Source organism: Propithecus coquereli, unplaced genomic scaffold (assembly GCF_000956105.1).
Source record: "Propithecus coquereli isolate 6110/MARCELLA unplaced genomic scaffold, Pcoq_1.0 Scaffold120, whole genome shotgun sequence".
In the NCBI taxonomy this organism is placed as follows: domain Eukaryota; kingdom Metazoa; phylum Chordata; class Mammalia; order Primates; family Indriidae; genus Propithecus; species Propithecus coquereli.
This window is the reverse complement of record NW_012136081.1, coordinates 6,246,824-6,263,837: the sequence shown is the minus strand read 5'-3', so window position 1 is coordinate 6,263,837 and position 17,014 is coordinate 6,246,824. Positions and strand designations below refer to the sequence as shown.

Genomic DNA, 17,014 nt, shown 5'->3' with positions numbered 1-17,014 from the left:
AAAAAAAAAAGAGATGAACAAAATCAGTTTCACCCTCGAGTAGTTGACTGTCTTACTTAGAGTATATATACTGAGTAATCAGGATAAGGAAATATTGGAGGGCCCCTGGGGTGACTTCAGTACATGGCACTTACACAGAAAGCTTCAGGGAGGGGTGAATATGACAGCTCTGCAAAATGAAAGGGATGTGGCTGAAGTAGTAGGCCAAAGGTCTAGGACGGGGGCTGGCAAGTTTTTCTGTAAAGGTCAAGATAGTAAATATTTTAGGTTTTGTACACCATATAGTCATAGCTTCTCAATTCTACCGTTGTAGCATGAAAGCAGCCATAGACAATACATAAACAAATAAGTTTATACCAATAAAATTTATTTATAAAAACAAGCAATGGGCAGATTTGCCCACAGGCCATAGTTTGCTGTGCCCTGGGCTAGGTACTCTGCCATGTAGTTTTCTACCCTCTTCAGTCTTAAAATAACCTGATATGTTTGACCTCACTGCTTTCTCTTTCCAGCTGAAATTCCCCACCCGGCCAAAGGTGCGGGTTCCTACCATCCCCATCACAAAGCCTCACACTATGAAACCAGCTCCACGGTTAACACCTGTGAGGCCAGCTGCTGCCTCCCCCATTGTGTCAGGAGCCAGGCGAAGACGAGTGCGATGTCGAAAATGCAAAGCCTGTGTGCAAGGAGAATGTGGTGTTTGCCACTACTGCAGGGACATGAAGAAGTTTGGGGGGCCTGGACGCATGAAGCAGTCCTGTGTCCTCCGACAGTGCTTGGCAGTGAGTGATCTGCTTGGGTAAAGAATTTGGGGGAGGATTTGTGGTGTCAAAGGGACTGAAATACGCATAGCATAGAGTTAAAGAGAGTTCAGAGTTGGAAATAAAAAATTATGCCCTCTTTTTAGGTTTCTTCATTTTGTCCCTTTTCTCCCTGGGTAAAAGAAGGAAGGTGTCTAGTACTAAAAATGGCCTAATTTGGTCTTTTGGCCTTACTTGCCTAATTTTCAAACAATAGAGCAGCATTTGAAGGGCAAATCACTACCCTCTTTCCCCTCTTTAAGTAGATTAGAAAGGACCTGTGAGGCCAGGGACAGGCCAACTGAAAATAACTGGTCTCTGTTGGTCTCTAGTGCTCAGGTCGTTGAGTCATCAGTTGTCTTCTACCAAAACCCTCTCTCCTTTCCACCCTGCCTTGATGGTTCCCTAAGTGTTTACTAGAGAACTACAGGAACCAAAACTCCCGTCTTCAGTTTAAGGGAAGTTGAAATGATAAGGATCTAAGTCTGTCCTCTTGGTTTTTCTGTCTTTATCCTTTTGTAGCCCAGACTGCCTCACTCAGTCACATGTTCCCTCTGCGGAGAGGTGGATCAGAATGAGGAGACACAGGACTTTGAGAAGAAACTCATGGAATGCTGTATCTGCAATGAGATTGTTCATCCTGGCTGCCTCCAGGTGAGGAAAGGCCTAAGAGGTCCCTGAAATCTCAGCTGATAGTGTCTAAAGATACTGAGAGAAGCAACAGGAGAGTGGAACGCCTGTCACAGGAGGCTGCCAGCATCCCTACTGTGGGCCATTAGCTCCGTGATCATGTAGTAGAATGGTCTAACATCAGCTCTTGATTCAAATATCTACAATGTGTCAGGCGCTGTGCTAGACTGAAGACAGAACAATACACAAAATAGACGTGGTTCCTGCCCTCATGGAGCTTACAGTCTGACCTCTAGACGGTGCGTCTGGAGTCCCCGGGCCATCATGGAACTGCATGGTGTGTTTTTGGGTGCCCGAATCCTTTAGGCATCTCTGCTACATACTTCAGTGTATCTCTGGATATTGGTTCTGAGGGATGGGGAGGGTAATAATATCAGCTACTATTTAATGAGTGCTCATCTGTATCAGGCTCAGTGCAGAGCCCAGGAGCCCAAAAACAGTAACAAGGAAGTTCAGACCTCAGTCTCAGAGATTGAGTTAACTGGTCCAGTATGAGCCCTGTGTTCCCAAAGCTCCCCAGATGATCCTAATGTGCAGCCGGGTGGAGAACTACTGTTGTACATGCATTCTCTGTTTACATTTTAAATAGCGAGCCCTGTGAAGTTGGATCTACCGTATTTGCTCGTATTTCTTTAAAGTGCATGGGTGCTGGTACTTTCTTGGCCTTTCCAGAAAGTCTCAACTATATCATGACTGTCACCTGGCTGACAGTGATTATATAACACTGTCAATTATGAGAAGCAGCCCAATTTCAGAAAGATTAAAATGTGAAAAGTAGGCATCTTAGAATTGATAAAATATGGTATTAACTCTGTGGTGACAGTGGTTAATACAAACCATTTACTGTATACCAGGCACTTTTCTAAATACTTCACATAATATATAATTAATTTAATCCTCACCACAGCCCTATTAGGTGGATATTGTTGTATCCCTGACAATTGTATCGTATATGTCCCCACTTGACAGTTGAGAACACTGAATCACAGAGACTAGATCATTAGTCTCTAAATTCAAGCTCTCAGAACTATACCCCACCTTGGCATGAGACTACCAGGAGAGTATGTGTCAGGAAAAGATTGACCCGGACTCTTGGAAGTCTCCTCATGGAGCCTAACGCAAGTAACCGAGAGTGAGGGTGGCCAGTTTCCCAGTGGCTGGGAGTGGGTATTAGTGCCATTTGGGGTGAATAAGTGTTTCTCCCCTGTGGACCAATGTGTTTAGAAGTGGGTAACTCTTCCCAGCTGTGTTACAGGAGGCTTAAGAGACAGACTTTTTTTTTCCCAACATCTCTATCTGCCTATAGATGGATGGAGAGGGGTTGCTTAACGAGGAATTGCCAAATTGCTGGGAATGTCCAAAGTGCTACCAAGAAGACAGCTCCGAGAAAGCCCAGGTAAAGGAACCTTATCCAGACTTGCACCGTGACAAGAAAGGAACCATCAAGTTTGGGAGATTGCTATACATCACGGTTTCTCTGACCTGGGAGTTATTTTTGTTTTGTTTGGTAAATTTGGTATCTTTTTTTCTTTGGTAAATTATTAGTATTTTCTTTGTTAGAGTTTTTAGTGTGTTTTTTTGTTTGTTTGTATTACTAAATGTTGTTCCAGTTGGGATCTGCAAACTCCTGAGGTCCTTCTATATTCTGGGGCCCTAGAAAGAGGAACCACAGTTGGGGCTATTTGAGGAGGGAAATCAGGTGAGCAGGGTCTCTCCTGAGGAACGCACCTAGAGGGAGGCAGTGGCCTGCGGCAGACAGTAAGTACAGTGGTGTGCTGGAGTTTCTGGTCAGACAGGTTCACATGTTTGTCATGTTCACCCTTGTGGCCTTGCAGAAAGCCCTGCCCTGCCCCCCTCATGTGCCCAAATGTGTCATACAGAGGCAGTCCCTCCCTTACAGGGGACCAGTGCCATGACCTTGGCCCAGAGGAGCTGAGCTTCCTGGTCCAGTGGTCACTAGTAATGTCAAAGGGCCAGGGGGACTCTGGTTACTCAGCCTGGCAAGGCAAGACCTACTGAGGTCACATACAGGAGGAGGTAGCTGGCCTAGTGTTGGTCCTCTAGGGCAACTGCACAGAAATGGGGAAGCGGGCAGAAGGGAATTTTCTTACATTCTTTTTATTTCCTCCCACTTAGATACGGAGGTGGTTGAATTTTTCAGTCTGTCTTTGAGGGCAAGGATCTCTGGAGTTGACTAGTGCCAAGGTTCTCCTAAGTTCTTCAAGTTCTTGCACTAGTACCTTTTACATTTGTGATTTGTGTGTGTGTGTGTGTGTGTGTTTGAGACAGAGAGTCTTGTTCTGTCACCCTAGGTAGAGTACAGTGGTGTCATCATAGCTCACTGCAGCCTCCAACTCCTGGGCTCAAGTGATCCTCTTGCCTTAGCTTCCCAAGTAGCTGGGTGGGAATATTGGCATGCACCATGACACCATGCTACCATGCTAATTTTTCTATTTTTAGTAGAGACAGGGTATCACTCTTGCTCAGGCTGGTCTCAAACTTGTGAGCTCAAGCAATCCTCCCACCTCAGCCTCCCAGAGTGCTAGGATTACAGGCATGAGCCACCACGCCTGGCCTACATTTGTCTTCACTAGTGTTGAGTGTTTGTATCTCTGTTACAGCAGGTGGGTTGGCAGATACTGTGCTTTAGTATCACCTTCTAATACATTGTAAAAGCAAGCACCCGAAAGATGGTCATTCTCTTCCAACCATGGTTTTCAAAGAATGTAAGCTGAAAAAGGAGAGACCAGGATTGTTGCTTAGGAACATAAATTGTCTCCTTAAGGGAAACCCTGAATTACTGATATGGTTCCTAGTGGAACATACTGACTGGGTTTTGTCACAGGATAGCTAAGGTAGGCTCCAGGAAAGGACAAGTGTCTGGAGAGCACAAGTGCCACAGGATGAGGTTATGGGCTCTTGTGGAATTTCTCACCATAATCCTGAACAGGTCCTTCTGTTCCAGCCCATTGTCTCATGGGAGGTTCTCCTTCTCCGCGTTGTCACTCACGGGCATGGAGTGGAAGAAGCAGCCTGCTAGAGCCAAGCTTAGACACTGGCAGAGCTAGAAGTCAGTGGTGTTTACTGCTATCAGACTGGTCATCCTAGTTCAAATGGTATATATGGGCTTTTTCTTCCACCTACCACTAAAATGAGACACATCTCTTGGGTAAAAAAGGGAAATTAGAAATAGGATTAAAAATTGTCAGATTACATAGGGGTAGAGTTGTGGCCTCTTTAAAGAATATTTTTACCCAGGGAATTATAATCGAGAAATAGGGACGAGATGAATATGGCAGGTGGGATATGGATTCAGGCATCCCAAATCTGGATCTCACTCCTCTGTATTTGAACACAAACCTTTTTGTCACAGGTAGATTTCCCAAGTGTCCCATTTCTGTTCTGTAATCCGTGTTCTGTGGCACAGGCATGAGCTCGGTTGCAGATTTTTGCAGAGTCTGGATTGCAGACTCCGAGGGGATGACCCCCTCTAGCAGCAGTGACCTGTCTTCTCTCTAGTCCCCTGAGTGCAACAGTGAGCTCACCCTTTCAGTTTAGAGGGTTTGGAAGAAAGGAAGCACTGATGTTGCTTTTTTGGGCCTGATTTGCAGAAGCGGAAAATGGAAGAGAGCGACGAAGAAGCTGTGCAAGCCAAAGTCCTGCGGCCCCTGCGGAGCTGCGACGAGCCCCTCACGCCCCCGCCTCACTCACCCACTTCCATGCTGCAGCTCATCCACGACCCGGTTTCCCCCCGGGGTATGGTGACTCGGTCATCCCCTGGGGCTGGCCCCAGCGACCACCACAGTGCCAGCCGCGATGAGCGCTTCAAACGGCGGCAGTTGCTGCGGCTGCAGGCCACAGAGCGCACCATGGTACGGGAAAAGGAGAACAATCCCAGCGGCAAAAAGGAGCTGTCTGAAGTTGAGAAAGCCAAGATCCGGGGATCGTACCTCACTGTCACGCTACAGAGGCCCACCAAAGAGCTCCACGGGACATCCATTGTGCCCAAGCTGCAGGCCATCACGGCCTCCTCTGCCAACCTTCGCCATTCCCCCCGTGTGCTAGTGCAGCACTGCCCAGCCCGAACCCCCCAGCGTGGGGATGAGGAGGGACTGGGGGGAGAGGAGGAGGAAGAGGAGGAGGAGGAGGAGGAAGATGACAGTGCAGAGGAGGGGGGTGCAGCCAGGCTGAATGGCCGGGGCAGTTGGGCTCAGGATGGAGACGAAAGCTGGATGCAGCGGGAGGTCTGGATGTCTGTCTTCCGCTACCTCAGCCGCAGAGAACTTTGTGAATGTATGCGAGTGTGCAAGACGTGGTATAAATGGTGAGCAGGGATACAGGGGTCAGGAGCCAGGGGCATGGGAGCAGGTGGCAGGTTTTCAAAATGAGAACAGCATGCACCTTACCGTCTGAAGGCTTGCAGGGTCCTATGAGGAGTGAATTGACCCAGTCTGTTTCTCAGGACTGGGTCCTGTATACAGATGTGGCCAGTTGTGCCTGCAGATGTCATTATGGAAATTTGGCCTTTTGTCTCCTCTCCCTGCTCTATACATTCCCGTCTCTCTTTGCTGGGGGGGAGGGAAACTGATTTGGGGGATGCATTTGTAAAGTTTGTACTAAAACTTAAAAGAGTCTTAAGGGCTGAAAATTTCCCCCCAAGTCAGCTGAGCTCTTCACATGTTGGTTGAGAGCCTGTGATGTTCCAGTCATTCTTCTGATGCTAATGACACAGATGACTACACTTAAGTCCCTGCCTCAGTTACCTCTCCATTTAGTGAGGGAAGTGGTCATGCTTTTCAAAATGAATTTGATGGTACTTACCTTTTTCTGTAGTTTTCTCATCCCCCAAACCTGGATCAGAATTCTGTTCTCCAGCAAGCAGGGTCCAGTTTTGAAGCTTACTTAACGAGACCTAGCATTTCTTCTCAAGTTGAACAGACGCTTAGGAAAAAATTTCATAGTGATGGTGAAGAAAGAGCTTCCCAGCTAGCATTATTGGTTTTTCCTTTAACTCTAGAGTATATACCCTAGGATATATCTTTTATATCTGGGTCACACCCTATTACAGTAGTTCTCAAAGTATGGTGTCCTGACCAGTGGTACCCCCTGGGAACTAGTTAAAAATGCAGATTCTCTTATTATGGCACTGGTTCTTAGGAAAAAAATGAAAAGCAGATTCTCAGGGTCCATCCCAGGCCTCCTGAATCAGAACCTCTCAGATGGGTGCAGCAGTCTGCTTTAACAAGCCCTCCCCCAGGGGCTTCTGATGCGTGGTCTGTCGTCAGCAGCTTGCTTCTGCCGTGGAAGTTTCATGTACCATTGGTAAAATGTTTTCAGTCTTTAAATAAAGGCCCTATTTTTTGCAAACATGAGTTTATTTCCCAAATCTGAATTCATGTGCGATCTGCCCAAATTTAATATTTCTCTTTTTAGGGCTAGTGGGCCTGCCTGGCTCTACCCCTAGGTTTCTAGGCCAAGGTCCATCAGACTTCCATTATGTGCTGTTTCCCCTTCCCCTGCCAGCCAGACTCTGAGCCTGGCTAGGGGGCAGAGGTTGTAAAATATTAATCGGAAGCCTGCATAGTACAGTGCTGTTGGTGGCCTGTGGATTTATAGACTGCAGTGGAAAATCAGGTCTCTCCCTTTTGCTTCTGGTCTGGACTAGCTAGAAAATGTAAAGATAGTGCAGAGGCAGAAACTTGAGGGTGGGAGAGGACTCTCCAGGCCTGATAAAGAGCCTCCTTTGGCCTGATACAGTAATGGCCTTAAGATAAGTTGAATTGTGGGTGTGCTCAGTAGCACCCTGCATCTCAGGCAGCTGCACGTGACTCAAGGGAAAGAATGGAGCAAGCCTGGTAGTTTCAGGCAGTAAGAAGTCAAGAAATTTTAAAATGCTCCCTTATATATACTTCAGCAGGAGCCATGCCATTTTAATGCAAATGAAGGGGTTATAGTATATTGTTTGTTCTGTGTCCCTAACAACTGTGTTGTGATCTCACACCCTCCAGAGTAAATCTGGGTGAACTGGTCAAGTTATACACTACTTGGCATATAGGTTTGCAAAGTATCTAGTTACTGTAGAGATCAAGGCAATATGTTGCCTATTCTCTGAGGCAAAAAATGATAGGGTGTGATCCTTGTACACTTGTAGAAGAATCTATGTAGGTGCTGTGCTTTCCCCAGAAGCCTCCAGCAGCCTGTGATAGGAGCTCCATCGACAGGGTATCAAGTTAATGACAGCTAGTTCTTTTCCTTTCTGTCACAGGTGCTGCGACAAGAGACTTTGGACAAAAATTGACTTGAGTAGGTGTAAGGCCATTGTACCCCAGGCTCTCAGTGGCATCATCAAGAGGCAACCAGTTAGCCTCGACCTCAGTTGGACCAACATCTCCAAAAAGCAACTGACATGGCTCGTTAATAGGCTGCCAGGTAGGTGAGCAGCCTTGCTGCTGTCCTTCCAGGGGCCCAGAAGGAGCAGGTGAAGCAAGCTGCATTGTTGGCAGTGCTTTTTAGAATCACTTTAGGGCAGCAGTCCCATGCCATTGTTGCCTTTTCCTTAGCAAGAGATATACCCAGGGCCACCTTAACTGCCAATCTCCAAAGCATCACTCTGGACTGGCAGGCCAAACACTGTGCTAGACAACAAAGAGAATGGGATCAGGTGTTGCTGCCAGCCCTGCAGGTCTCCTCAGTGTAGCCACTAAGGAGGAAACTTGAGTCAGATATTGTTTTAGTCAGCCCCTTGTAAGTCCTTGTTCCCTTCAGCATTTTGAGCTCTTGGAAAGACAGGAAGTCACTCACTCTTGTATTGCTGTGGTAGCAACTAAGCAATCAATTTAACACCAAAGCTAGAAGATGTGACATAGGATACCATGGAAATCTTTGAGCTGGATTACTGGATTAGGACATAGTCCTTCCCTCCCATTAGACTGGAAGTCCATTCATCTTGCTCAAATCAGCCAGTAGTTGTGGTTCTGAATGTGCTGGTAAACAGTATGTTAGTGCCTGTCTCGTTCCATCCATTGCAGGACTGAAAGACCTCCTCCTAGCGGGCTGTTCCTGGTCTGCAGTCTCTGCCCTCAGCACCTCCAGCTGCCCCCTTCTCAGGACCCTTGATCTTCGGTGGGCAGTAGGAATCAAGGACCCTCAAATTCGAGACTTGCTGACTCCACCAGCTGATAAACCGGGTATGCTCTAGGCCTGACTTCTCTGTGCTCATCTTGGGGTAGCTTTGTCTTCGACAGACAGACCTTGTCCTCAGAAGCTAAGGTAGTCTCAGAAATGATGCTGTGGAAGAACAGAATGAGAACAGAATGACAGACTGTGTCCAGTTACAGGTTAACTATTTACATGTAGGTAACTCCCTACAAACAAAGGAATAAGTCCATTTTGTGGGTCAGTAGAGTTGGGGGCCCAGAGAATATAAGCCTGAGGAAGGCTAGGATAGCTTCGTGGTTGAGGTGGAATGTCAAAAGGTGATTGCGTGATGGCCTAGAAGAGTGTGAGGGTGTGGGAAGGGGAGGAGCGTTTTGCATGTAGCCTTTTGCTGTGTATGTGAAGCATAATCTAGCAGCTTGGGAAGAAAGAAAACTTGTCTGGTTTCCTGGAAACTGCCCCCACGCACACTGCTCACTCCCTGAATGCAGGGCTGGGTGTGGGCAGCTCTGTTTAACCCCTTTAAGGAGGCCTGGCCAGCAAGTAGCTGATGCTGCCTGGAGCTTTGGAGCTGGATTAGAGAATTAGAGTTTCGATCTAGGCCCTTTTCTTGCCTGTGCAGGTCAGGACAATCGCAGCAAGCTCCGGAACATGACCGACTTCCGGCTGGCAGGCCTTGACATCACAGATGCCACACTTCGCCTCATCATTCGCCACATGCCCCTTCTGTCTCGACTCGACCTCAGCCACTGCAGCCACCTTACAGATCAGTCCTCCAACCTACTCACCGCTGTCGGGTCTTCCACACGTTACTCCCTCACAGAGCTTAACATGGCAGGTATGCCATGCAGTCTTCCGTGACAAACAGGGTCCCACTCTGTCGCTCAGGCTGGAGTGCAGTGGTGTGATCACAGCTCACTGCACCCTCCAACTCCTGGGCTTGTGATCCTCCTGCCTCAGCTTCCCAAGTAGTTAGGACTACACATGAATGCCACCATGCCCGCCTAATTTTGTAAATTTTTTGTGGAGACAGAGTCTTGCTGTTGCCCAGGCTGGTCTCAAACTCCTGACCTCAAGCAGTCCTCCTGCCTTGGCCTCTCAAAGTCCTGGGGTTACAGGTGTGAGCCACTGTGCACAGCCTCTGTCCCTTTTTTTAACAGATGGAGGGGCTGAGGCCTGCAGTGGTTAAGTCAGGTGCTTACTTGTACAGCCACCATCCAGCTGCAGTTTGGCCTTGCAGCCCTTGTACAGCCTTGTGTCGCATGGCAATGGAAATGAGGCAGCAGAGGCCCTTTAGAGGCCACATTGCTGATGGCACTTCTGGTCTCTGAGCCAGGTAGTTAGAGGACAAAGAGGGCTTTTGTGTAGCATTTTGTGGGTAAGAGCGGGGAAAGAGCCCTGGGGGATTGAATGGCAGAGGAAGGCTTCTCTGGCTGTGGGTATGCGAGCATTGTCCTTATGGCCACTCTCCCCACAGGTTGCAATAAATTGACGGACCAGACCCTGATCTACCTACGGCGCATCGCCAACGTCACCTTGATTGACCTTCGAGGATGCAAGCAGATCACTCGAAAAGCCTGCGAGCACTTCATCTCAGACTTGTCCATCAACAGCCTCTACTGCCTGTCTGATGAGAAGCTGATACAGAAGATCAGCTAAGACACACCTAGGCCAGACTGAACAGGAAACCGATCTTCCCCTGACTCCCCACCAAGGAGAGCCTCTCTCCCCGACCCTGCACGGGCTCTGAGGCCAGCGTCACACTCCCTCTCTGCCCTCTTGTCCCTTGAGCCCTTCCTCCACAGGTGGGGCAGAGAGGGTGGTGGACACCAGGCTTACCTGCCTGCTCCTGTCCCTCCTAAGAAAAAGGGAGTAGCAAATTGATTCGAGGGGAAAGCACAGGCTGTGCTGTCGAGGTGCCTGCTTGCTTGCTCACCTGTTAGGAGGCTGGGCTCTCAGTTTGGGGTGTTTGTGCAACCTTCACCTACACTGGGCCCCGGGCCCCTCCTCCCCACCCATGGTCCCCAGCAGTGCCTGGTTCTGAGCAACTCCTAGGGAAGAAAGCAGCCCTGTATCCACGGCCAGGTTCTCCTTGTGGTGTCCAGTGCGTGTCTCTCCTCCATCACACTCTCCCGGCTTATGCAGGAGGGGCTGGCAGCCCCAGGAATTCCAGACCCGTGCAGATCACACTGGTGCTGTTGAGGTGTCCCCAACCTCACGTCCATGTCTGTGCTCTCCCTCCTGTCCTCTCCCCTTAGCTTGATTCTGTCCAGCGCTCATGCTCATTCACATAATGAGGTTTCCCACCAAACCCTACCCCAGATTTCCTGCTAGTCTCTTTGCAGTCCTTATTGCACTTATTGGGGTTGAAGCTCTTCAGAGGAGCTGGAACTGTCTGCCCCAGGGACACACCCATTCCACTGCTACCCAGGCAGATTCCGAGACAGGCGCCATCTCCTTGTTTCCCCTTTCTCTTTTGCCTCCCACTGACTGCCCTTTTCCACATGTCCTCATTCCTGCCTGAATCGGGCTTTCCCAGGATGCATGTCCTCAGAGGGAGCAGCCTATCTCCCCCCAACTGGGGGGAGCAGAGGACTGGGCCAAGTCCCCACCTGCCTCCCGGCCAGGCTCCTGCAGGCCTGTGGTTTAGGGTCGCCGCCCAAGCCTAGACCTGTGTGTAGCCCCAGCAGCTCACTGATCTGGCACCTTTTGTCAGGGAGGGGGTCCTGCTTAGAAGCCAGTCACCTGCCCTCTGCCTGCAGCCATGGAAGGGGGTGTGCATGTGCCTCTGTGTGTGTGGCTGAGTGTATTCCGCGTGTGTGAGGGAGGTTGGGAGGGAGCGTGGTGTCTCCCACTCCACCACCCTTTGTTGAACCCCATCAGCTGCCCCCTTTTACTTTGCATTGAACGGCCTGTCCAAAGATCCTCTCTCTAGGGCAGCAGAGAGCTTTTTGCACTTTAGAAAAAAAAAAAAAAGGAAAGAAAGAAAGGTCGGAATTTCTTTTGGGTCAATATTTAAGCGTGTGAGGAGATGCTCGGTAGCAGCAGCCTGTGGCAAGAGCTTATTCATGATAGATGCAAATTTGCACTCTGCTCCCATCTGTAAGGATACTGATAGCACAACCTTGCCCCGCCTTCTTGTCCTCCAGCCCCGTCCCTTCCTGGCCCCTTTCCTGTAGCCCAGTCTTCAGCTTTCCTCCTCCTGAAGCCCTGTGGGGTGAAGGGACAGAGCCCAGGCACCAGGAGTCTGAAGTGTGAGCCACCCAGAGGAGAGACGCCAACTGCACCCTTGCCACTTCCAAAGCAATAGAGGCAGAGGGGTCCCCTCTTTGCCACCTGGCCCAGCTTTGACCCTGGCATTAACTGGCTGCCTTAGAGGAAGTTGGGTCCTGGTAGCAGGTGGCATTTTGTCTGTTTCTTCCAATCTGCTGATTCTCTTGGCTGCACCTTACAAACAGCAGTGTGCTCCCATGACCCTCTGCCCCTCCGTGGTCTACAGGCCCAGTGATCTGGGGTTGCAACTTTGAGGAAGTGCCAGTGACTCATTCCAGAGTGCCTCAGTTGGGGGACTTCTCTGTAAAGAACCCTGGGTATTGAGCAAAAACCTTATTAATATTATTGTTAATGACCTATAATTGGAAGCTTCCTGCCTTTTTTTTGGTTGCTCCTGTGGAAAATACTGAAAAGATTACTTCGTTTTGTTTTGTTGTCTTTTTATAAAAGGGGAGGTGGAGAGACCCCTTCAGAGCAGGGATTGTGCCGGGAGAGTGCCTCTGACTTTGGGACATTTCATCCACAGAAATTTCCAAGCTGATGGTTTGTTTTGGGTTTTGGTTTTTATGTTTGTTTGTTTTCTGGTTTGGAAAAACAAGCATTTTTACCGTGCACATAAATTGGTCAGCAGAAAAGGGAGCCCAGGAGTGGCAGCGGATGGACAATGCCCTTGCTGGGTCTTAACTTTTCTTTGGGACTATGAGGGGGAAATGGTTTATAGAGGTAAGGGTTGGTCCATGTGGAGGAAAGAAGTGTCTCCGTTGAGGAACAGAGTAACCTGGGGAGTCCGTCACATTTCCTACCATCTGCTCTTAGATACGGCCTTGCCAGGAGAGCGTGCCCTCCTCAGACTGCAGGACCAGACCCCCTGCCTCCATCTTTCCAAGCACCGGGGCGAAAAACCACAAAGGAAAGGAAGAAAATTTATATATATATAATATAAAATCACTTGGTGATTAAAAAAATAACTGCTCCATAAATAAAACTCCTAAAGTCACTATGTTTAAAGGGTTTGGTTGTGTTTTTTGTTTTTCGGAGAAATATTGTAAATATATATTTTTTGTTGCTGATTTAGAGTCAGTCTCCAATGTTGTGCTAAAAAATTTAAATTAAATGTAAGCATTAAGGGGATAAGCTATCTCAGTTGGCACATTGGGGTTATTTTGGGCCAGGGAAGGAGGGAAGCTTTATTGGACTTTATTTTCTAAAAGTTCTCCATTATTGGTTTTAGAGCAAGGACATCTTTCCTCTGACACGTGAGAATGGGAGATATTTGTGTAATAAAATTTTTAAAAGACAAAAAAAGTAGCCTCCAGTGGGAAATATTTTGATTTCGGTTTGGGGTCTTTTTTGGGGGGGGCGGTTAATAAAAAGGCTTTAAACACAAAAACTAAACTTTTTAGTGCTTTGGGGTGTGAGGGGGGGTGCACGAGAGAGAGGGAGCAAATGAGATGCCATGGCCAAGGCCAGGGACTGCCTGCTTCGCCCCTGTGAGCAGAGGCAGTAGAACTGTGGGATGTCTATACTACTTGGATTTCGTTCGCTTTTTTAACATTAAAAAGCAGCACTCCCTTCTAGAAATACAACATTTGCTTCATCAAGATGAACTTTTTAATGGATGTAAAAAATTTAAGTGTGAGATTATCTGATCCCTCCTCTCCAAAAAAAGGCAGTGCTTGGAGCAGCCCTGCAGAGGCTTCCCAGTGTGCGCTTCTGAGAACAGGCCTGGGGATTTCTGATCTGCCATCCCCACTGCTGCCAAGCCGTCAGCCAAGGCCAGCCTCCACCCACTAAAGCTGCAGAAAAGTCACCACGCAGGGGCTGGGCCAGACCGGCTCTGACACAACATTTGTCCCCCCTCATCCCACTGCTTGTCATCACTTGGTATGTTGAGTATGAGCTTCCAGCCTTTAAACATGTGCCAGGTGCTGCCAGAGAACTGCCACGTTTCAAGAGGGCTGAGGTCCCGTCTGGGAGGTCCTGAACAGGCTTTCCTCACTATCTTTAGAGGAACTGAGGGATCCCGGCCCATCCTGCTCCCTGACTGATAGTTACAGACCATCTGCAGTTCTGCTGCTTGGCCTAGAAACAGGGCCTTGGACAGTGGGCTGATTGCATGTTGCTTTCCTGAGGATGGATATGGATGCAACCATGTGTGAATGTCACCAGAGAAGGAAGAGTGTCAATTTTGCCTCCTAAATATCTCAAAAACCCATCTGCCTCTTAGTAACCTCATCCCTGCCACCCTAGGGGAAGCAAAACCATTGTCTACAACCTCAACCAAAGCAACAGCCCCAAGTGGCCTCCCAGCCTCTGGTCCAACCCCGTCCTCCGTGTTGGCAGCCAGAACATTTCTGTTAAAAGATAGGTTTGACAACTACTCTCCCCTGCTTAAAATCCTTCGGCATGTTCAGCTCAGGATAAAGTCAATGTGGCCCACGAGGCTGCCAGGCCCTTGGGCTTCGTCACTCACCGTTTGTTCCCCTACTCCTCTCCACCCATTGCCAGCTTCTCAGTTCTGCCATCTCTGGGCCTCTGCCCTCCACCTGGTGTACCTTCCTCAGTTTCCATGTTACTTCTGGGAAGCATATGCTCCCCCAGCACCTCCGATGAGGTCAGTCTCCCCACTTAGCCTGGAAACTCCACAAGAAGAGAGATCAGTCTGTGTTGCTCACCATGTCACCCCCAGCAGCTGGCACTGGGCTTGGGACATAATAGATGCCCAGGAAACATGTTGAGTGTTCCCAGCAGATTGGGTAGCCAGAGGCTCCTCTGGCCCTGATAAACAGTCAATCTTGCCACATTCTCCAAATTCGCCTGTCTACGATCTCATACATCTTTCCCTTCCTTTCTTGTGTCAACACTATAAGCCTTTTTTTTTTTTACCTGTTTCCTTCATTCAGCTATGAATTAATCCTCTATGACATACACAAAAATCTTCAGCAACCCTCTGAAGTCACATCTAAACTCAGTAAACTAGAGCTGAGCACAGTGGCTCACAGCCTGTAATCCCAGCACTTTTGGGAAGCTGAGGTGGGAGGATCACTAGAACCCAGGAGTTCGAGGCCAGCCTGGGCAACACAGCGAGACTCTCCACAAAAAATTGAAAAAAATTAGCTGGGCCTGAGCAGCTTGCCAGAGCAAGACCTGTCTCTGGAATAAAACAAATAAGCTCAGTAAACTCATACTGCCACTGCCTTCTGTAAAATGGTTGGCACACAGATGCTTCTAAGGGGGCCTCGAACTGGCTATCTCTGTGGTTCTTAGGCTTGCTGTGTTTGGGCTATGCCATCCTCACCACAAGTGTGAAAATCTATCTTTCAAACACCTCTTCCAGAAGCCTTTTCTGTTTGTCCTCCAATCAGAAGGGGTTAACCTGGACATTCTGTGTACCTTGCATAGGCAGTAACAACATCATGATCACAGCTGACATCTAATGGCCCTTACTAAATGCTGGCCACTGTTCTAAGCACTTTACATGTAGTGACTCATGTACTCCCAACAACCTGACTATTTTCCCCACTTTAAAGCTGAGAGACTGAGTTATGCACATAGAACCATTTGCCCAAAGTGACTTGGCTAGTGAAACCCTGAGCCAAGCTCCAGAGTTGGCCCACCCAGCCTGCTGGCCAGCCTATATGCGCGGTGAGCACATCTCACACGAACCTCCACCACCGTGAGGCAGGTGTCTTCATTCTATAGATGACAAAGCCAAGGCTCAGGTGAAGTGCCAGTCCTAGGCTCAGTGGCAGAGCTGGGACGCTGGAGCCTCTGCCCCAGCTCTCTCATGCCCTACTGAGCATCCTCCCCCATGGCATTTCCAACTCTCGGAAGTTGGAGCTAGCCTGAGCTAGCTCTACCCACCCGCTGTCTCTCCCAGGAGTGAGGGATGAGGAAATCTGCTGACTGTAATGAATGGCTGACGTATGGGGAGTGGGGGTGAGACCGGCTTCACAGGCAAGTGACCCATGCAGTCACACAGGAACCTGCACACTCCAAAGGGCCCCAGCTTAATTTTATGCTCTGCGGTCGCCATCCTGAACTTTTATTTTTTCTGAGACAGGGTCTCACTCTGTCACCCAGACTAGACTGCAGCGACGTCATCCATAGCTCATTGCAACCTCCAACTCCTGGGCTCACGAGATCCTCCTGCCTAAGCCTCCTGAGTCGCTGGGACTACAGGTGTGCGCTACCACACCCAGCTAATTTTCAATTTTTTGTAGAGATGGGGCCTCGCTATGTTGCCCAGGCTGGTCTTGAACTCCTGGCTTGAAGCGATCCTTTGTCCTCAGCCTCCCAAAGTGCTAGGATTACAGGCATGAGCCACCACGCCCAGCCCGAACTTTGTAATTTTTGAAGGGGCCCTGCATTTTTCGCACCAGGCCCTGCAAATGATGTAGCTAGCTGGTCCTGGGGGAAGGGGCAATCCAAGCTCTCCCCAGGCCAGCTCTGTGCCAGGTGTGGTTTGGGTGGCCAGCAGCGGAGCAGACTGGCACCTGCTGGCTGGGGAGGCCAGTCCTCACACCATCTTTCCAGGCCACATCTCTTGAGCCTAGGGCTGGCAGGAAACCTCAGTGCTGACACCACATGTGGGCAGGAAACAGTGAGAGCAGGCACCAGAGGCCGGGGAGCACCTGGCTGTACCCTCTGCCCAGTGCTGTCGCCCCATCTCCCACCAGCCCCACTCCGAGGCACAGGGGGCAAGGAGTTCCAGCTGCCACCTCCCCAAAGTGTGCCATGAGAAAGCCAGCACAGCAGACAGAGGGACGTGGAGAGAAACACACCCTGAAAGATCCAGAAGAGGAAAGACAAAGAAGGAGGTAGAGAGGGAAGAGAAATTAGAGCAACGAGACCAGGGAACACACCTGGGGGAGACACAGCAAGGCCCAAGATACTCCGTAGGCCCAACACTTCACACACCTTATCTCAGTTAATCCTCAAAACAATCCAGGGGGGCCACGCTGGGGGCGTCCTTTGTACAGATGAAAAAGGCAAGGTTCAGAGGGGTTAAGTAATTTCCCTGGGGCACCCAGCCAGCTTGGTAGGAGATGGCCCTGGGATCGACCTCACACACGGCAAGTACCAGCGGCCGCAGT

The 17,014-nt window shown here is 49.3% G+C and overlaps 1 protein-coding gene across 1 annotated transcript in view; it reads left to right on the top strand.

The window, feature by feature from the left end:
* The window catches only part of KDM2A (lysine (K)-specific demethylase 2A), a 150,708-nt gene extending 137,782 nt beyond the window's left edge, over positions 1-12,926 (top strand). Inside the window, exons 14-21 of the mRNA XM_012665583.1 lie at positions 513-782; positions 1,323-1,454; positions 2,797-2,886; positions 5,102-5,814; positions 7,756-7,919; positions 8,519-8,677; positions 9,268-9,483; positions 10,123-12,926. Coding sequence (XP_012521037.1) covers positions 513-782; positions 1,323-1,454; positions 2,797-2,886; positions 5,102-5,814; positions 7,756-7,919; positions 8,519-8,677; positions 9,268-9,483; positions 10,123-10,304 — 1,926 coding nt within the window. The 3' untranslated portion in view covers positions 10,305-12,926. The remainder of the gene's footprint in view (positions 1-512; positions 783-1,322; positions 1,455-2,796; positions 2,887-5,101; positions 5,815-7,755; positions 7,920-8,518; positions 8,678-9,267; positions 9,484-10,122) is intronic.
* Positions 12,927-17,014: the final 4,088 nt, after the last annotated feature.